Source organism: Salvelinus namaycush, chromosome 37, assembly GCF_016432855.1.
Source record: "Salvelinus namaycush isolate Seneca chromosome 37, SaNama_1.0, whole genome shotgun sequence".
Taxonomy (NCBI): Eukaryota; Metazoa; Chordata; class Actinopteri; order Salmoniformes; family Salmonidae; genus Salvelinus; species Salvelinus namaycush.
The window spans coordinates 5,144,283-5,164,904 of NC_052343.1; the positions used below are offsets into that span (position 1 = coordinate 5,144,283).

Below are 20,622 nucleotides of genomic sequence, written 5' to 3' on the forward strand. Positions count from 1 at the left end.
CCCTTGTACCGCTCACTGCACTGTAGATACTTTGTTAATGTTCTATTGTCTGAGGTCAACAGGACTGTTTTTTTTACAGGACACTGCCATTGTAAAAAGGCAGAGCATGGTCATTATTGGGCAAGTACAAGTGTACAAGAGGACTATAAAATGTCATCATCTCTGTCAGGGATACAAAAAATAACATTATGTGCGGTTGAACTTACGTTCAGCTCAAACGATCCGTGGACTTGTAATTTTCAAGTCTGCACATGGCAGTCAGTTGATATGTGGTCGGGTTTTTGCTGGAAACCAAAATACTGAGGCGACCACATTAAAACAAGCAAACACTGTCCTTCAGGGTAAAGGGCTTTCCCTTCTCTGCCAGGGTGCTGTTAAAGGCCAGGGCCCTGCTCTCTTCCCGACCCGCACCAACGACCAGAAAAGACAGTGGGGCCTGACTCAGAGGACGAGGCCATGATGGTAAAGGCCCTCTGTACCATGTACAGGTTTAACAAGCTGTCTTTAACGTTGTCAGCATGAGATGCAGCCGTATCTGGAGGTAGTGAAAGAAGAAAAAAAACATCTCAACATACAGGCTGCTGTTTACCTCAGCTAGAATGTCACGATGAGGAGAGATCAATAGCAACCATCCTGAAAACCCAAATTGTACTCCTTGACTGCTGCTTATGTAGGTTTTCATGCTGCGAGAGCCCCACGTACGGCACATGAGACAGGCAATACACTGAGTGTACAAAACATAAGAACAACTTCCTAATATTGAGCTGCACCTCACCCCATCCACTTTTGCCCTCAGAACAGCCTCAATTCGTCGGGGCGTGGACTCTACGCTGTGTTGAAAGTGTTCCACGGGGATGCTGGCCCATGTTGACTCCAATGCTTAACACAGTTGTGTCAAGTTGGCTGGATGTCCTTTGGGTGGTGGACCATTCTTGATACACACAGGAAACTGTTGAGCGTGAAAAGCCCAGCAGCGTAACAGTTCTGTACCCCCCTGTATATAGTCTCGCTATTGTTATTTTACTGCTGGTCTTTCAATACTTGTTACTTTTATTTCTTATTCTTAACTGTATTTTTTTTTAACTGCATTTTTGGTTGGGACTTGTAAGAATTTTCCCGTAAGGTCTACTACACCTGTTGTATTCGGCGCATGCGACTAATAAACACGGGAAACTGTTGAGTGTGAAAAACCCAGCAGCGTTGCAGTTCTTGACTCAAACCGGTGTGCCTGGCACCTACTACCATACCCCGTTCACCCTCTGAATGGCACACATACACCATCCATGTCTCAATTGTCTCAAGGCTAAAAATCCTTATTTAACCTGTCTCCTCCCCTTAGTCTACACTGGTTGAAGTGGATGTAACAAGTGACATTAAAAAGGGATCATAGCTTTCACCTGGATTCACCTGGTCAGTCTATGTCATGGAAAGAGCAGGTGTTCATAATGTTTTGTCCACTGTATATATTTTTTCCTTTCAGTCTCCTTTCCTTGTCTTCAAAAAGACAGGCTTACAGTAGAAACACTGCACATGCATTATATTTTGATTTCTGACAGAAGCAATCAGAGTTGGCAATCACTAAAATGAACAGTTACGGCCTGAAAATTGATGTGGAGTTTAGGTGCTCTGCGGTTTTGAAACAGTTCCTGTTAGTTTCCAGCCTTTTCTTTCTTTTTCACCGGTGTCATACAGTTGCGGAAAATGAAGACAGATGCAATTAGCAACAATGTTTGGGCTGAACCCTCTGGAGCCAGCTGTGCTGTGTCTGCTTTGAAAGCTGACTACAACCCCTGTCTGACCAAGTTGCTTTCAGCTCACCGCGAATCACTCTCTACAGATGACTTCAGCACACATTGCCTCTGATGATCTCCTCTCCGTAGCACCCTTTCACCTTACCCTTAGCCTGCGTGAGAGGCCCAGAGCGGGAAAACTGTGGGCCATCACAATTTAGCTACCTCACTCTCTCACTCACTCTCCCTAGGTTTCAATGCCAAGAACAATATTCAGCTCAATGTCAGCCCCCGCACAAGTAATTTACATTACTCACACAGTTAGAAGCTCAGGATGTATGGCTCCCCTGACACCTACTGTAGTAGTGTGATTGCTCATAGTGGAGTAGTGTATTACCACATGCAGTACATGATGTGTTGCTGGATTGGATTAATGTCCACCGTTCTTTCTCATTAAATTCATTTTAAACAAGTGTAACATCACCAGGCAAGAGAAGAATCTTAAAAGACTCATTCTCCATGTGTGTTCAGATGTGTTCACCCACAAGTAACCCACTGCAATTTAGGCATGTATGAAATGTCCCATCAAGATATGGGTTGATTTTAGAGGTACAAAATCAACTAAATCCCTAATTAAGAGGCTTGAAGCTGAATTCAGATTTCCTTGACTTTATCCTAGTAGTTGAGCAGTCTATTCAACAATAGTGTGAGAGAAATGTTTTATCTTTCAATGCCAACCTTTATTTGAAATTTAAAAAAAGGTATTATGCTGCACCATGGAACATTATTTCTTCTTTATCAATTACTGTAATCTTAACGAAAGGATACAGATTCAGACTTTGAATTGTGACTTCTCACGCACATATGATACGCCATACAGTGACCAATCTGTCATCTACTGTAGAGAGCCTCTTTCATGTTTGGATGTTGATTTCCTCATATAACTTTATACTGGCACCGATTAAGATCAGGGAAGAAAAGTTTACTCTGAGTAGAGCCTAAATTTGAGTGTCCTTTAAGAGCTACCCTCACAGATGGTGGCCCTTCTCAGTAACGGTATCCTGAGCAGTAGTGGTCTGACCTTTAGCCCAAAGCTATTGCTACAGCTTGAAACATGGAACACTTCTACATCCTCCTGGGGTTCAGAGTTGAGGTTTACCATTTAGAGGAGTTATGGCCCTTTTCACTCTCATAATTACTTTCCTCCAATTGTTTTGAGACTGGTTTTCTTCTGAGCCTTCAACTAAGTTACATAAATATATGCAACTGCAATCATTCCAGAAATTCCGAATCCAGACGAAGAAGTATAAATTAATCCCATCCCATCTTCGACAGAAGCCATTGCTAAATAGCATGCTCATGGAGTTATTGGATTTCACATGTCTTTTCCAGTAAGAGTGTCCATGACCACACATTTGGAGATAACAAGGCATTCCCTGTAATGTCATGTTTTCAGAGAAAATTGCAGAGGGGAAATCAAGCTATGCATGTCATGAGGAGTGAGCATGGGAACAGAGTTTGGTGAGGTACTGTAGAGTTGGGGCCCGAGCGAGTCAAATATTCTCTCTCTTTTTCTGAGTGGATAATATTACTGAAGTGTACCAACTACAGGATTCCAGCATCAAATGAACATACATACTTACAACACACACACACACAAACACACACACAACTTCTCCTCTCTCTTTCCGAAGACATAATATGACACGTGGCCACGTGAGGATTCTCCGGGGTTAGAAAAGTATTTACATGTTACTCTTGGTGTAAAAAGTTGACATGTGCTGTGCAGATGCTCTGCCATGCTTGGTGCAACTGGGTGCCTTGCCTGAGAGTTTGTATTGTTTTCTAGCCCCCTGGCTCGGTCGATAACCCCGATCCCACTGCCATCGAATCGGACGCTGCTGATGTCAGCATTGGGCTCTGGATCAGGAGTGTGGGCTGCTGATTTATAACCTGACACAGACTGCGCGCGAGGTGATGCATATCTAAAAGAATAATTGAAATTCATATGAGATACTGGCATTCAGATTGAGAGGAGACGCTTGGCTTTGCAACATCCAGCACAGAGACATTTGTCTTCAGATCGTTTTTATTTATTTTTTGACAGATATTAGAGAGAAGAGAGGCTGGTGGTGGAGGTCTTTGGCACTGTCTGCCTTCATCCCTCTTGGAATCGTTGACCGAGGAGGTTTTCAGAGAACTACAGAGCTGAGGTTTTTCATGGAATCCCTGGCTTATCACTATTGGCCCTTTAAGTTGATCCAGTTAGGAAAAGCTGAAAAGTATTTATCCTCTGAAAGACACACACATCAAGAGTTGGATCATTTTTCTGCATGCTGAAATATGTTGTTGTTTCTGACAGCATCCTTTTATTGGACTGAGATATACTGACAGATGGATCGTGTGTGGCCACAAACCCACACAGTCTCCAAAGGCCTCTATAGCGTTCACAACATTTACATTTTAATTCAAGGAAACAGAAATGAGCATGTGGATCTGTGTATTTACGGCAGTTATCGGTGTAGTGTTTTACAAGGCTCCACTCTGGATCACTTTCTTCATTAGAATGGCAGTGTGATATTTCCATGTCTTGCTGGGATCTCCTCATTAGTTATGTGTTTTTGCCTGTCCTACATGGTTTGGTTGACAGAGAAGCACCTTGGCAGTGGTCGACGAGACTAAGATACAGTCAGAAATATAACCCAGTCTATATAGCTAATTTGGAGACCACCCTGCCTCCGCCACAGAGATTGAGTGTGATGCAGAACAATGGGGCAGGGGGAGGTTCAACAATAACTCAGGTTCAACAATAACTGCTTAAACAATAACTCCCCACAGCTACATGCTGAACTGAGGCGCATGCAGTGGGGCCTTGCAATACACAGAGAGCGAGTGTGGTCTCAGGCCCTCCAGCTGGAAAGGTCTGCTTTGGGTTGACCCCAATGTCCTGGTGCTGTCTCCAGAGTCTGGCTCCAAGGTTCCAGTTTCTATCCCAGTCTGTCAAGATCTTGGACTAGGCCCTCCAGTTCTGGACGGTCTAGACTGGAACCCATCTAATGAGAGAACAAAATAAATGAGGGGTAAATAATTGTGTGTGCACGTTTATTTTAAACGCTAGGAAAACGAAGTGCATGCTCTTTAACCGATTGCTGCCCACACCCTCCCGCCTGACTAGCATACCTACTCTGGACGGTTCTGACCTAGAATATGTGGATAATTACAAATACCTAGGTGTCTGGTGAGACTGTAAACTCTCCTTCCAAACTCACATTAAGCATCTCCAATCCAAAATTAATCTAGAATCGGCTTCCTATTTTGCATCAAAGCCTCCTTCACTCATGCCGCCAAATTTACCCTTGTAAAACTGACTATCCTACCAATCTTTGACTTCGGCGATGTCATTTACAAAATAGCCCCCAGCACTCTACTCAGCAAACTGGATGTAGTCTATTACAGTGCCATCCGTTTTATCACCAAAGCCGAATATACTACCCACCACTGCGACCTGTATGCTCTCGTTGGCTGGCCCTCACTACATATCCGTCGCCAAACCCACTGGCTCCAGGTCATTTATTCTTACCTAGTCTTTGCTAGGTAAAGCCCTGCCTTATCTCAGCTCACTGGTCACCATAGCAACACACACCCGTAGCAAGCGCTCCAGCAGGTATATTGCACTGGTCATCCCCAAAGCCAACACTTCCTTTGTCCGCCTTTCCTTCCAGTTCTTTGCTGCCAATGACTGGAACAAATTGCAAAAATCTCTGAAACTGGAGTCTTATATCTCCCTCTCTAACTGTAAGCATCAGCTGCCTGAGCAGCTTACTGATCACTGTACCTGTACACAGCCAATCTGTAAATAGCCCACCCAACTACCTCACCCCCATATTATTACTTACCCTCTTGCTCTTTTGCACCCCAGTATCTCTACTTGCACATCATCATCTACACATCTATCACTCCAGTATTAATGCTAAATTGTAATTATTTTCACCTCTAGGGCCTATTTATAGCCTTACCTTCCTACTCTTCTACATCTGCACACACTGTACATAGATTTGTTTATTGTGTTATTGATTGTAAGTTTGTTTATGTGTAACGCTGTGTTGTTGTTTTTGTCGCACTGCTCTGCTTTATCTTGACCAGGTCGCAGTTGTAAATGAGAACTTGTTCTCAACTGGCCTACCTAAATAAAGGTGAAATAAAAGGTTTTTAAAAAATTTAAGAATCTATGGTAACACCTCTCAGTGTCAAAAAAGGGTCAGAGTGCGTAGGCGTGCATTCTGCGTTCACAAGTACATTCTGAGGAGTCTGCATCACAAAGTTTCCACACAGAAGTAGTAAAAACAAGTACCAACATCCGGTACTACTAGGGCTACTATTGAAAATAGTTCTGCCTTCCGCAGTCACATTACCACCCATTTCCATACACAGTGAGTAAACACAACATTCAAGAAGATTCCAATATGATAGGCTAGACCACCTTAGTTTTGGGTAGTACAGCACTTTAAACCTTTGTCGCAGCCGGCCCGCCAGTGAGGGCATATATCTTTGGATGTCAACTGTGCACACATGAGCATGGGCTGTGAGCTATGAGCTCACTCAGCGCATTAGTAAAGTACAGTAGCCCTATAAAAGAATAACATTCAAAATGTGGTCTGCCCTGAAGTCTATAGACCTCAGAGCAGTGTTCAGGTCCAAGAAAGGCTCAGGTTCAGTAGCCTCAAATGACTAACGCGGGCAGGTCCCCTTTTGCTGTGTAAGTGTTTCCCTCTAGTTGGAACCTCGATGTGTTAATCACCTTAGCTCTCACAGTTTCCTAAAACGTCCACCAAGCCACAATTGGGTATGATTCACTGTAAAACACATAGGCCTAATTCTGCTTTTCAGAGTAAGGAAATAACCCGCTGAAAGGATCCAGCAAGGGAAGGTGATCACAGCTTTTTGAGTGACTCTGAAACCTGATGGATGTTAATTTGGGGAAAATTGTGTAGTTTGTGTGATGACTTTTATCAAATGAAATGTGCATGCCACATAATTCAAATCCAGCACAGTATCCCCTTAGTGTTCTACTAGGGGGAAATGTGAATAGCTTCTGAAAAAAAAAAACGTTAACCTTCAACAGAAAACTGATTCAATCTTAAGAGAGTATTCCCTTGCCTGACTTTTCCCAACATACTCCCCAGGGCACCTTCATTAAAAACACTGGCTGGTTGAAATAAGAGAAAACAAAACTCTTTAGTGTTTGAATCACTCTTTCAAAAACACAAGATTCTTTGTCAATTATAATGTAGCTTGTGCTATTTAACCTGTGGTTGAAACATATTCATTGGCTGTTGTTTGCAAATGTTAGGTTTTGCCTTCTCCAGATGAATTTGTACATTTCTGTACCATGGTGTGTTTTGTTGGGTATGTTCAATAAAATAAGTCAAATACAAAATCTGCAATCAAAGTTGGAAGAGAAGTACCAGTCGTATCAGGGTTGGTTGTCATAACATTGACACTTTCACTTTGCAAAAATATATCCCTATATCTTACGATTAAAAAGACTGAGGAAGACAAACCTTAACATAAAAAATATAAAAGACTAAACAGTGCACTTCTTCTGAGTAAAACAAAACCACTTAGTAATAGCTGGTAATTTCTTCATAATAAACCATGAATAATTGTTTCACAGGCATTTCATGGACCCTAACCCTAACCCTAACCCATCCCAAGTAGTAAAACTGGCAAATAAGTGAATATGTGTAACGGTCGTCTGTTGAAGGTGTGGACCAAAGCGCAGCGTGGTAAGGGTTCATGCTTTTTATTGAAACTGAACACTAAGAACAAAATAACAACGAGCATAACCGAAACAGTCCTGTCAGGTACTAAACAGAAAATAACTACCCACAAAAACCAGGTGGGAAAAAGCTACCTAAGTATGGTTCTCAATCAGAGACAACGATAGACAACTGCCTCTGATTGAGAACCACACCCGGCCAAACACAAAGAAATACAAAACATAGAAAATGAACATAGAATGCCCACCCAAATCACACCCTGACCAAACCAAAATAGAGACATAAACAGCTCTCTACGGTCAGGGCGTGACAATATGCAGAATTTGTCAAAGCACTAAGCATATTTGGCACCATTTTCACAAAAGGAATGCTGTTCAGTCAGTGGTGATCCAAATGATAAAAAAGATTAGGCTATATCATAAAACAAAAAAAACTATTTTTAGAGTGAAGTCACTGCTAGGCCTACAAGTATGTGAGCCAAATGGAAGTGTGAATGCCAAATGGAGGCATGTTTGTCTTTTTGAAAGATGGGTCTATTCTTTGGCAAATATTTTATCCACTTCAGAACTGGCTGGGTAAATATAGTTTACCATTGGCCAAAATAATGCAAAATGATCAGTGTGTCAGTTATTGATGATTGTGAGGAAATGAAAGGTTTAAATCGCTCCCTGAACAAAATAACAAACTAGCGAGCATCTAGAGATCAAGTTACAGGGACATTTGTTAAATTTGTGCAAAAACAATCAAATTAACAATACAATTAAAAAATCTGAAATATATTTTACTCAAAAAGACCTTACTCAAAACTCTTGGGCAGAGGACACAAAGGAGCAGTGCTGGTGTTTTACTGACCTTTTTCTTCTTCTTCAAGTTTTAAAGATCACTGATTTTAAGTCAGGGCTGACTGTGTCTGAAGCACCCAGTAAAACAGCATCGGCCATGGTGAGTGGTGTCTGTTTATGACTAATTTCTAGCTGCAGTCGGAGGGCAGAGAGAGAGAGAGAGCGAGAGAGAGAGAGAGAGAGAGAGAGAGAGAGAGAGAGAGAGAGAGAGAGAGAGAGAGCTTCCTAGTAACAAGGGGGCAATTGTTTGGGGCTATAGGACAGTGCCATGTGGTTGTCAAGCAAACAAGGTAGTAGTGGAACCTATTAGAGACGGACCATTTAGTATCTGATATTGGCTCTTCACTGCTGGGTATGGCCAACACATGGGCATTTCTATGAGGCATCTGCTGAAGTGAGGAAAAAAGGGTTTGCTTTTGCTGGGTAGTCAAGACCCTAATAACTGTGTAGGCAGGCAGAAAACCAAAATGTTTAATTAGCCTTATTATTATTATTTAATCAGCCTTATTATTATTATTTAATCATATCTACGTTTATTTAAATCTCTGTGTTTTCCCATGTGCTTTATTTCATTGTGAAGAGTCAGTCTTTGAGCTTGGTGAACTCTATTAGACACTTCTCTATTGGAGACATATTGGTGGGTTCTGGGGAGGCTCAATGTTTTCAATTTCAACAAGTTCACTTGGCAAAGACCTCCCTCTTCATAAATGACATGTTTCATTGTATCAACACTACAGTGACATGATGGTAGTCTTGAAAGGTTTACTACATAGTCATGCTTCCTTTTGAGTGGGCCTATGCAGGAGAAAAGCTGAATACACATTTCCATATGAGCACACCACATTATAAAATATCTTCATGAGACAGCCCTGCAAGTCACAAGAGAAGGAGTTGTACACTCACAACACAAGTTCAACAATATTAACTAATTGGTTGCCAAAGGGATAACTTAATAATATTCTAATTGCAAAGTCTAATTAGAAGAAAATGTCTTCATGCACATGCCATTATCAGGAACAATTAAAAATAAATAAAATAAATTAGGACTGGAAAATTGTTAGACAGTATTTGCACTTACCCGCAAGGTACTTTATCAGTGTTGTACATTTGGTTTATTAGTTGAAGGCTACTCAATCCACTCATTTGTTGTATCTTGTCTACAAAACTTGAGAAAAAAAGAACGTCTTGAATATGAATCTTGAACGCTACAATTAATCTTGAATGCTACAATGTGCCTCCAATTCGCTTTGTTGGAACAGCCAGTTAAAATAATGTACAGTATAATTAGAAATGGTCATTATCGTCGTTATGCTCATTAAAATAGTAGTTAATAATAGTTTATAATCAATATGGCCAATCCGTGCAGGTACTGATGCTGAAAGTGACGTTGATTGGTCAAATTACGTAACACGTTCTCGCGTCTACTTCCTCCTCTCTCGCGGTGAAAATGGCGGAGTACGACCTTACCACCAAAATTGCCCATTTTTTGGACCGACATCTCGTCTTTCCTTTGCTGGAATTCCTTTCTGTCAAAGAGGTAAATGCGTGTGTTATGTTAAGTTGTACCTACAATCTTTTTTCGGTAGAAGTGTGTAAATAACCCATGTAAATAATGTAAACGCCACGTGCGTGAAAGAGTCGCGCATGAATTTTGGGCCTCGCGCTGTTTCAGGGCCAACAGCACAGACAGCTGAACTAGCTTGCTAGCTAGCACATGCTTCGTCTGTTAGCTAGTTATATTGGTGTATATTAAAGTATTGATGTATACTTTGATGTATATTAAAGTATTGTATAACCTTAACTTCAGCACACTTGCTAACGTTAGCTAACTTTATTTTTTAAACCTAGGGTAACAGTAGTTAGCTAACTAACGTTTACCGGCTCTGGCGGCTGCTACTAATTTAATTATGCTAACGTTACTTATCTGGCTAGCCTAGTGAACAAACATTTGCTACGTGCGTTGAGCTTTTATTTTTCAACATTGCTATCTGCAGATCTTGTTAACATGACTCCTATATGCTAGCGAGATCCTCGTCTCGATGTATTTAACAATAGTGTGTCCTTGTCAACTAGGTAACGTTAACTGTTATTGTTGTTAGTTAGCTACCTAGAAAGGTTGATGACTAGTTAACTATAAACACTAGATATGCATTTAAAGTAACGTTACCACAAGGTAATAACATAAATTCACGATGCCCAGCGCTTACCCGTGACGTTGCACAACGATTGAAGTTAATAAAGGGCCATCCACACCAAGGACCATAACAAAAAAAATTATACACAACTCGAAACCTTGGCGAGCATCCACACCAGCGGTAGGCTGGAAAATAGAACGAGTCAAAATTCACCCAAGGCTGAAAAAAGGCAAAAGAACGTTGGCTAAACTGGAACACCAGCGTGAGTCCATAGCAAATAAATGGAATCGAACGTTTTTGACTCGAGTGACGCTTAGAATTCCATTTTGCCTTTGCCTAAATGTCACCAAAAAATGTGAATTCCCTTTTTATTTTACTACTACAGTCTGTTCTTAAGACTAAACTGAAAAAGAACTTGTGTAGAAAGTAAACATCAGCACCTGGATGGTGCCAAGTGTGCTTATGTCTGCATTTTCTATTTTATTTAACCTTTTATTTAATTAGGCAAGTCCGTTAAGAACAATCTTATTTACAATGATGGCATACCAAAGGCAAAAGGCCTCCTGCAGGATCTGGGATTCAAAATAAAAAATATATAATTATAGGGCTAAAACACATCACGACAAGAGACAACACCACCATAGAGAGACCTGAGATGACGACATACCAACACATGACAACACAACATGGTACAAACATTATTGGGCACAGACAACAGCACAAAGGGCAAGAAGATAGAGAAAACAATCACAACACATAACGAGGAAGTAAGAAAGAAATGGCTATTTCTGTTCTAGCGATCGATGATGGCAGAGTACGGTGCCCAGCCGTACATAATTAGAAAGGAGAGATTCTCATGTTTAAAATGGTGTACAATTTGTAAAATCAAAATATACACGTTGTGAGATATTTGGCTAAATAAACAGACATACCTATTTCCCTTCAGGAAACAATGGGACGACCTCAGTTCCATGAGTAATCTTTTTATGTTTACATTTAAACTACAGCGACGTGGGCAGGTCTCATTGCCAACAATAGCAAAGCAGGCATTGTGACGTAGAACAATAGGCTGGGAATAGAACGTTCGGAAGGCGAGTTGGTGCCACGGTGCTCAATAGAACTAATAGTAGCTGCTAGGGTGAAAAATGCCCTAAAATAAGGCCTGTTTTTCCCCCATGATTACTTCAAACCTACGGCTAGCAGCTATGACGTTTGGTAATTTTATGAAACGGAGCTCCACAGCGGATGCAATGAACTAGTTTTTCTCAGAAAAATCTGATCTGTGCATTCAACCAGGCTTAGGCCTACTTTTTTTTTTTTGAAAATACAATTATTCTACCTAGGCTACAACAACACAGTGGAATGTATTATTATCAAGTGAATTCACAATTGTCTAGGGCTGTAAACTGCAATGATGTAGGCTAATTTGAATAACCACTCAAACATACTGTTTTGAATACTTCATGACAAAATAACTGCGTACAGCCTAGGCCTGATTATGCAACCTTTTGGATCATTTATGGGTTTGTTCTCCGCAGTTTAAAGGAATACTTCAGGATTTTGGCAATGTCCTTTACCTACTTCCCCAGAGTCAGAAACTCGTGGATATCATTTTTTGATTGGAGGAAGTTGCTAGCGCAATTGCAAACTAGCGTTAGTGCAATGACTTGAAGTCTATGGGTATCTAGCATGGTTCCTTCATACTGGACACAGACAACAATGGTTTTCACCAGCCAAAATCCCAAAGTTGGAACTTAAAGGTCCAGAAAGGTACATCAGCAGGCCGTCACTCACACTCTCTCTTTCTCCTTTCAAACTTCCCTATTCTACATTCAGCAAGCAAGTGCAAGCTGGAATCACTCCTAGATAAGCTAGTAGTAAATAAAATGCTCAAATTAAGTATACTACAATAGCTTGTTGTCTAGCTTTTCCTGGGACTCCAAGAGCTAAGGGATTAGCTGTAGCTGAGAGGCCAGGTGCGTAGTTGTGCAAAGAGGACCGTGAAGACAGACGAGATGTGTAGCTTAAGATAGAAACGAATGCAACTCCTCATTCATTTGCCTACTATTAGATGAGTTTATTAGTCACGTGCACAGGCTTGCACATGTAATTGCAGGGTACAGTGAAATTCTTGGGGGGGGGGGGGCTTGAGTTTACAAGGTCCAGAAAGGCATACTAGCAGGACAGTCAAAATGTGTATTTTGTCAGGATGTATCGGCGTTAAGATGGGATTGCCATCGGAAAATATGGCCTTCTGTTTGCCGTGGCTCATCGTTCTCCCAAGTTTTACTGCAATTAATGTGGCCAGAAAAATATGCTGACACATGCTCAGTTATATCTCCTCTCCGGGCAGCCTCGCGCAGCTAGAACCAAGAACACTTCAATAGAACACTTTTTTTGATTGGTTGTCATTGTTTTATCGTTGGAGGGACAGGGAAAAAAATCGCTCTGAAAGTGATCCAGACGATAGCTCTCGTTATCATTCTCCGCTCTTTTTGTCGTTATTGTGTAAACTCTCCTGTTAATTTGAAACATAAAGAATTATATAAATCTGGTCCTTGGTGTGGACGGCTCTTAAGTTATCGTTTTTAGTCAAAGTATGATGTATTTGGGCTTGAAGTGGGAAATCCGAAGTGGGGTGATTTAGGATTTTTTTCTGTTTCCCCTATGATATGACGTGCTAAATTCAGTCCTTTTTCTTTTCGGGTCCTTGGATTTATTTGAATGTTACCACCCACCAGCATGGCATTGTTTTTATTAATCAGAAACACCTGCAAAGTTCTTACTCTTCGCAAGTTGCAACTGAGCAAAATGCTTTTTGAAGTAGCATACACTTGGCTGCATAAGAGATGGAGCAAATTAAAATAAGGGGTGCAAACTTGTTGGGTAATTTATGCTGGTCTGTATTCCCCCAAAATGTATATGACCATTTTATAAATGTGTGATATGATTGAATTTTACAACCCTGCTCCCAAGAGGAATGGTTTTTACCACTAAAGTATTGCTTCACCACTTTGATTGGTGCAGCTAAACTACAAGTGTCTATCCTATAATGAACAGGCACCTGCAAAATATAATTCAAGGCACTTGTATCTGTTTTGTTATGCTGTTACATTTGTTTTGGTGTTTAGTGTCATTTGCGAAGTCATTGTTGCCTTTCATTTCACTTTCCCTGTGAGAACCATGTGATGACTGCATTGCTGTACCGCAACCAACCTACCCAAAGTCGCACCATGTGCGGTGTAATGTAAAGAAAAAAAAAGAAAAATAAATAAGTGTCTTGTGGAAGATGCGAAGAGAATAACAATTGATGGTGAAGTCAAAGATACTGGTTTCCATCTGTGATGAGGTTTTCAGCCTAGCCAGCTGGCTATTCTTTTGAATACAATATTAATTTTTTTAAATAAAAAAAATTAATCTAGCAACAGAACGTTAGCTAGCCTGATAAGATTAACACGATGTCTAGCTAAGGTTAGCATGCTAGCTAGCTACACTAGCAGTTGTCAGTTCTGTATTTGTTAATGTTTCTCCATTCCACATGGAAATCACCACCGTGTTCTTTTCCAGCTCCAATTCGTGAATATGTACACGTAGCTTGCATCATTCTTCGACGGTGTAACCAAAACAAGCATTTACGCTCTAGGGCAGGAATTGTCAAAATGAGGGCGGCATTGCCCTCTGCTGGGCGACGTTAACCTCTACCACTTCTCTCTCCCGGATCCGGGATCCTCATCAAAATAGCTGACTAGCATAGCCTAGCCTAACGGGACAGGGATATCATATAATATAATTTTCATGAAATCACAAGTCCAATACAGCAAATGAAAGATAAACAGCTTGTGAATCCAGCCAATATTTCCGATTTTTTTAAGTGTTTTACAGCGAAAACACATGGTGGAATTATATTAGCTTACCACAATAGCCAAACACACAAACGCATTTATTCACCGCAAAAGGTAGCTTTCGCAAAAACCAGCAAAAGATATAAAATTAATCACTAACCTTGAACAAATTCATCAGATTCATTCGTCTTATAACATCATGTTATACAATACACTTATGTTTTGTTCGAAAATGTGCATATTTAGAGCTACAAATCCTGATTATACATTGTGAATACGTAGCATCGATTCACCAGAATCTCCAGAGATATTTTGGACACTCACATAATCTGACCAAAGAACTCATCATAAACTTTACATAAAAATACTTGTTGTATGGCAAATGAAAGATACACTGGTTCTTAATGCAACCGCTGTGTTAGATTTTTAAAAATAACTTTACCATAACATACAGCTTGCGTTATTGCGAGACAGCGCTCACCAAAACGGCGGAGAATAGGACTCAACATTTTACACAGAAATACGAAATAACATCATACATGTTTTCTTACTTTTGTTGAGCTTCCATCAGAATGTTGTACAAGGAGTCCTTGGTCCAGAATAAATTGTTGTTTGGTTTTAGAATGTCCATTTCTTCTGTCGAATTAGCAACCTTGGCTAGCCATGTGGCGCGAACATGCCCATCAACTCTTGGCGCAAAGAACGGAAAATTCCAAAAGACCCAATAAACGTTAAATAAACGGATAAAACTTCGTTGAAAAAACCTACTTTATGATGTTATTATCACATGTATCAAATAAAATCAGAGCCGGAGATATTCGCCGTGTATACGTAACGCTTTTCAGAAGCCAATGTCGAGCTCCGCGGCGCACCTTGGTAGACAAAGAAAATTCCTGACCTGCCACTCCAAAAGCTCTTGTTCGGCCTCAGATCAAGCTAGACACCCCATTCACCTTCCACTGCCTGTTGACATCTAGTGGAAGGCGTATGAAGTGCATGCATATCGATAAATATAAGGCAATTGAATAGGCAGGCCCTGAAACAGAGCCTCGTTTTCAGATTTTTCACTTCCTGCATGGAAGTTTGCTGCAAAATGAGTTCTGTTTTACTCACAGACATAATTCAAACAGTTTTAGAAACTTGAGAGTGTTTTCTATCCAATAGTAATAATAATATGCATATTGTATGATCTAGAAAAGAGTACGAGGCTGTTTCATTTGGGCACGATTTTTTCCAAAGTGAAAACAGCGCCCCCCTATTGACAAGAAGTTAACAACCAGGCCTCCATTACAGCTAAACATGTTTTCTAACTTCATTAGTCAGGTTAGAAGCTGACCTTCATACCTATGTCGTTGTCCGCAGTTCTCTTAAACTGGGTCGTCAAAGTTAAGGATTTGAAACTGTATATTCCAAAAGAACCCAATTTCCCACCCTTTTAACCATTTACACTTTCAGATCTACAATGAGAAAGAACTGCTTCATGGAAAATTGGATCTCCTTAGCGAGACCAACATGGTGGACTTCGCCATGGATGTTCACAAAAATCTCTTCCCTGAGAAAGAGATCCCCGCCAGTAAGTAGACTGCACACTGCTTGGTCTACCTCCTAAAATGTTTGTTAAAGAAACCTGTACAGTGATATGGGTTACGCATGGTTCAGTATTGTTTACACTTATTGATGGAACAATCACAAGATGGCGGCAGAACTGATTGCACACCATTCCCCTCACATTTTACAGTCATGACTAATACAATACTCACTGTCCCAAAATCTAGTATCAACTGTCATCTTTAATGTTTCATGTAATGGTATTTTCCTGGGTATTGCCTTGGTCAAAGCCTCTAATGGTTTCTCTATGTCCATGTGAAGCCCTAAAGGAGAAGAGGATCACTGTGGTGGCTCAGCTGAAGCAGCTGCAGGGTGAGACAGAGCCTATTGTGAAGATGTTTGAGGACCCAGAGACCACCAAACAGATGCAGTCAACCAGGTGAGTTAGAACCTCCTCCACCACTTGACTGATGGATGGTTTAGGAGTTGTCATTTGCATTTTATAGATGGTCCGTCATTAACAATGCCATATTTTTGTTTTGCAATTCTTGACGTACCAGAGTAGGTTTTTTTCTGTCTTAAGCCTGCATAGTTAGAGAATCTTAAGGAATGAAGTTCAAGTGGCATTTAATTGAGATGGTAATAAAATAAATTGCTATGCCTACATTTTGGATACAATTATTTCCCTAGAGTGGCTTTAGGGTTACATCTTGCAGACTCAGACTCAGCAAACGCAGACGAGGAGACTGATGCACAATGCTGCGGTGAACGTTAAGGACATTTGGTCTGTGCTGACTTTGCCGTGATTTTAAAATAGTTTGGTTAAACTCAAGTCCTCATTCTTTACTTGGCTTCTTGGCAGGATTGAGTTCAGTTCATCAAAGGACACATCCACTTGCCAATCTAGAATTCTTTGTTAAAGGTTTGGGTTTAAAACACGTTTATCAAAGCAGGCATTTTATACTGACCATTATGCCATTGTAATGGGAGTTTTGAAGCCTTGTGAATGTGACTTAACTTTTTGGAGTGCAGTCTGTTGTGCTGCTATTTTCTATTCAGATTTCTGTTTGATTAATCTCTCTTCATGGGCAGGATCATGTTTCTCTTGTTATGCGGGGATTCGTTTTGATACCATTGGATTTGTAAAACAGTACAAGACATGTCCCGGGTCACCAAAAAACTCTTCACAAAACCAAAAGGACAAGCCACGTCAATTTTAGCGTACTGCGCAAATATCAAATTCAATATAGCTTAGGCCTAGCCAATAAATGCTTAAAATTGTCGTTCACTTTCTGGATTATTTTTGCAGTGTTTCTGATCCATGTTCATAGGTTGAGTAAATTAAACAATTCTATGGATCTTGAGTTTGTCAACTTCCATAGCTTCTTTGCAATTTTTGGTGCAGAAGGTGGTGGTGGTGGTAGTAATGCAATGCTGTCTACCTTTTTTGAAGGGGTATTCAAGGCGCAATGTCGACCTTTACATTTGGATATGTGGATTATCTTGCCGTTGTTCCTGTGGGGACTGTGGCTTGAAAGGCAGTTGTGGATGGGAGAACCTGGGGCAGGTCTTGGTGAAGACTGGCTGTTACGGTGACCATATAACCACCACACCGGTGGTCATGAAGGCAGTCAAATTCCACCTGACTGCTTAGTCATGGTAGTTACGCTTCTCCAAGTGCTGATTCTGCTGATGGTCATTAGTAGCCTACCAAACTTGCTAATTGCCTGGTACTCAGCATTCTATTGCCCCTCTAATCACTCTTACATCAATGCAAATCTAATCAAACACTTAATGAGAGCTGATGTTGGGCAACATTTCTTTAGGCTATGCAATTGTGTGAGGATGGTGATGGGCTCAATTAAAATAAAAAAGATTCCCATCAGCTTTCTATAGGCTAACTCTACACAAGCCTACACAACAGCCTACACAACTTTCCTAATAAGCACATTTATTCGATTTACAACAGGAGTATAGCCTGCCTGGCTGGGATGAAAGTGAACCACGGGAAAAGCGTCCTCCATTCGCTATTTAATGGCATAGATGAGATGTTTTTGAACATTTTTATCCTGCCTGTTTCGAGACAGAATGGATGATAATCACACACCTAAGTCAAAACAAATTTCACACCTTATTTTTTAATTAACCTTTATTTAACTAAGCAAGTAATTTATATGTAAATACACCATTAAATCAAGAATAGTATGATGGGTTAATATTTTCACCAATCACTTGCGAATGATGCCCTGGGTAAGGCATGAAACAATGCATGCTTTCTTTTGTTGGACTTTTTTCAAATCCTAGTCGCACACCTCATGTAGCCTAGCCCATAGGCCTATGTTTTGATAAGGTTTTTATCATAACTAAAGATAACTTAAAATTAAGCACATTAATATGCTTTACAACCGGTTTAGAGCCTAACTGGCATACATATGCAGCGAGTGAGTTAAGGTGAGGAAGATAATTTTCACCATTAAAAATTAACTTAAAAAATAAATAAAAGCATTACATGCGTAATCGCAGTTACGGTCACTTGGTAATGTTGTTAATGGAACATTAGCGCTTATCGCCTACTGCCGTGTGCGCATTGCTGTGCTTTTTAATGTGACAAAATAGCCTAATCCTTTATTAGCAGTCTAAGCTAAATATTCTGATCTTTTGTGTCAGCCTTCTTGCGTAAAAATAAAAAGGTTTTTGGGGTGCCAGTGGTTGTATTCATTTGGGATCCATCGCGTCCCACAACTGTCCCAGACTATGTTAGGAATATTTATTTTTAGCACAGAATAGAAGAGGCAATGTTTTTTGTCCTTGGGGGATAGTAGATTGACATAGGTTAGAGCTTTTGCTGTTTGTTCGTTAGGCCTACTCATCTTGTTGGCTGACAAAGTAAATGTGGACAGTCCTTCCAACATCTTCAATATGCACCTCGGAATTGGATAAGGACACGTGCAGTCCCCGACGTGTCGGTCTAAACTTGTATCCTGTAAGAAAGACGAGAGGCGCTTGCACAATGGCCGCTAAATGCATGACTTTTTTTAGGGGGCATAACGGCCGCACAAATGGGATGCCGCCGGGAAATTCGAGGCATTATTAAGTGCTTGTCCAATTGTTAATGAGAGACTGAAGTGTGTCGAGCATACACAAAAAAACTAAGCAGAGCTCATACCGTTCATGCAACTTTTTTCAAGTCATCAAGTCACGTCATGCAGCCTTAGAATGCATTACAAATCCCCGTGTGTGTCACAACTAAAGTTACATAAATAACTAAGTATATAGGATTATCTGTTTCTTTGTTAACCGCTCAATACCGACTAGCCGCATGTGCGCACTCCCTCAAATCGTTTGCAGAAAATATCCTTTCTATTTTTTAATTGTATTCCTCATACTATAAAATAATGCCGTGGAATTCACAGCCATATGGCATAGCCATATCTGTACCTAACATTAGGACAACTCAGAGTATGCTATTCTGTTCTTCTGAATTAGACCTAATTTTAATTGTTTTTTTAGACCTGTATTTATTGTGAAGGTGGACAAAACTACATATATAGCGTACATGGAGACATTTAACTGTTTCCCGAAAAACTGAAAAGAAAGACAAGTGAAATGTTACCCCGAAGACCACCGTTTATTCACATTGACTCTAGTTCATGTGTTTATCTTAATTTAGCAACTCTCATCCAGAAATTAACTGAGCGACTAGATCTGCAGTAACCACAGAATTCTCAACTTCTCCCATCGTTATATCGTCTCACTCATTTCCATTCTGGCTCTCTACACGTGTGCATGCCGCGCACACAAGCTCTTGGTTACTGAAATGACAGTCTCATTAAAAACTAAAGATATAAATAAAAAGTATGTAGGCAATCTATATTCCCTGCCAAAATCGCAACAGATTTATCACAAATTCAGAATGGACTGACCAATTGGAGGCAGTTATTTAGCCTTACACGCCATTAAACCGCAAGCACCAACACTTTCAGTAAAACATGCACTATACAGTGCAATCGGAAAGTATTCAGACCACTTGACTTATTCCACATTCTGTTGCAGCCTTATTCTAAAATGAATTGTATTTTTTACCCTCAATCCACACTACCCCCATAATGACAAAGCAAAAACAGGTTTTTAGAATTTTTTGCAAAAAAACAAATCACATTTACATAAGTATTCAGACCCTTTACTTTGTTGAAAAAAAGGCCAGTCCCTGCCGCTGAAAAACACCCCCACAGCATGATGCTTCCACCACCGTGCCTTACCGTAGGGATGGTGCCAAGTTTCCTCCAGACATGACGCTTGGCATTCAGGCCAAAGAGTTAAATCTTGGTTTCATCAGACCAGAGAATCTTGTTTCTCATGGTCAGTCTTTAGGTGCCTTTTGGCAAACTCCAAGCGGGCTGTCATGTGCCTTTTACTCAGGAGTGGCTTCCATCTGGGCACTCTACCATAAAGGCGTGATTGGTGGAGTGCTGCAGAGATGGTTGTCCTTCTGGAAGATTCTCCCATCTCCACAGAGGAACTCTGGCGCTCTGTCAGTGACCATTGGGATCTTGGTCACCTCCCTGACCAAGGCCCTTCTACCCCGATTGCTCAGTTTGAATGGGCAGCCAGCTCTAGGAAGAATCTTGGTTGGATCCAATTTTCTTCCTTTCATGAATGGAGGCCATTCTTCTTGGGGATCTTCAATGTAGCAGACCTTTTTTTCTTTTCTTTTTTAACCTTCCCCAGATCTGTGCCTCGGCACA

The 20,622-nt window shown here is 40.6% G+C and overlaps 1 protein-coding gene across 1 annotated transcript in view; it reads left to right on the forward strand.

Moving 5' to 3' along the window:
- The first annotated feature begins 9,779 nt into the window (after window positions 1–9,779).
- The window catches only part of LOC120031107 (eukaryotic translation initiation factor 3 subunit E), a 47,557-nt gene continuing 36,714 nt past the window's right edge, over window positions 9,780–20,622 (forward strand). The window contains exons 1-3 of the mRNA XM_038976685.1: window positions 9,780–9,889; window positions 15,785–15,902; window positions 16,199–16,316. Coding sequence (XP_038832613.1) covers window positions 9,800–9,889; window positions 15,785–15,902; window positions 16,199–16,316 — 326 coding nt within the window. The 5' untranslated portion in view covers window positions 9,780–9,799. The remainder of the gene's footprint in view (window positions 9,890–15,784; window positions 15,903–16,198; window positions 16,317–20,622) is intronic.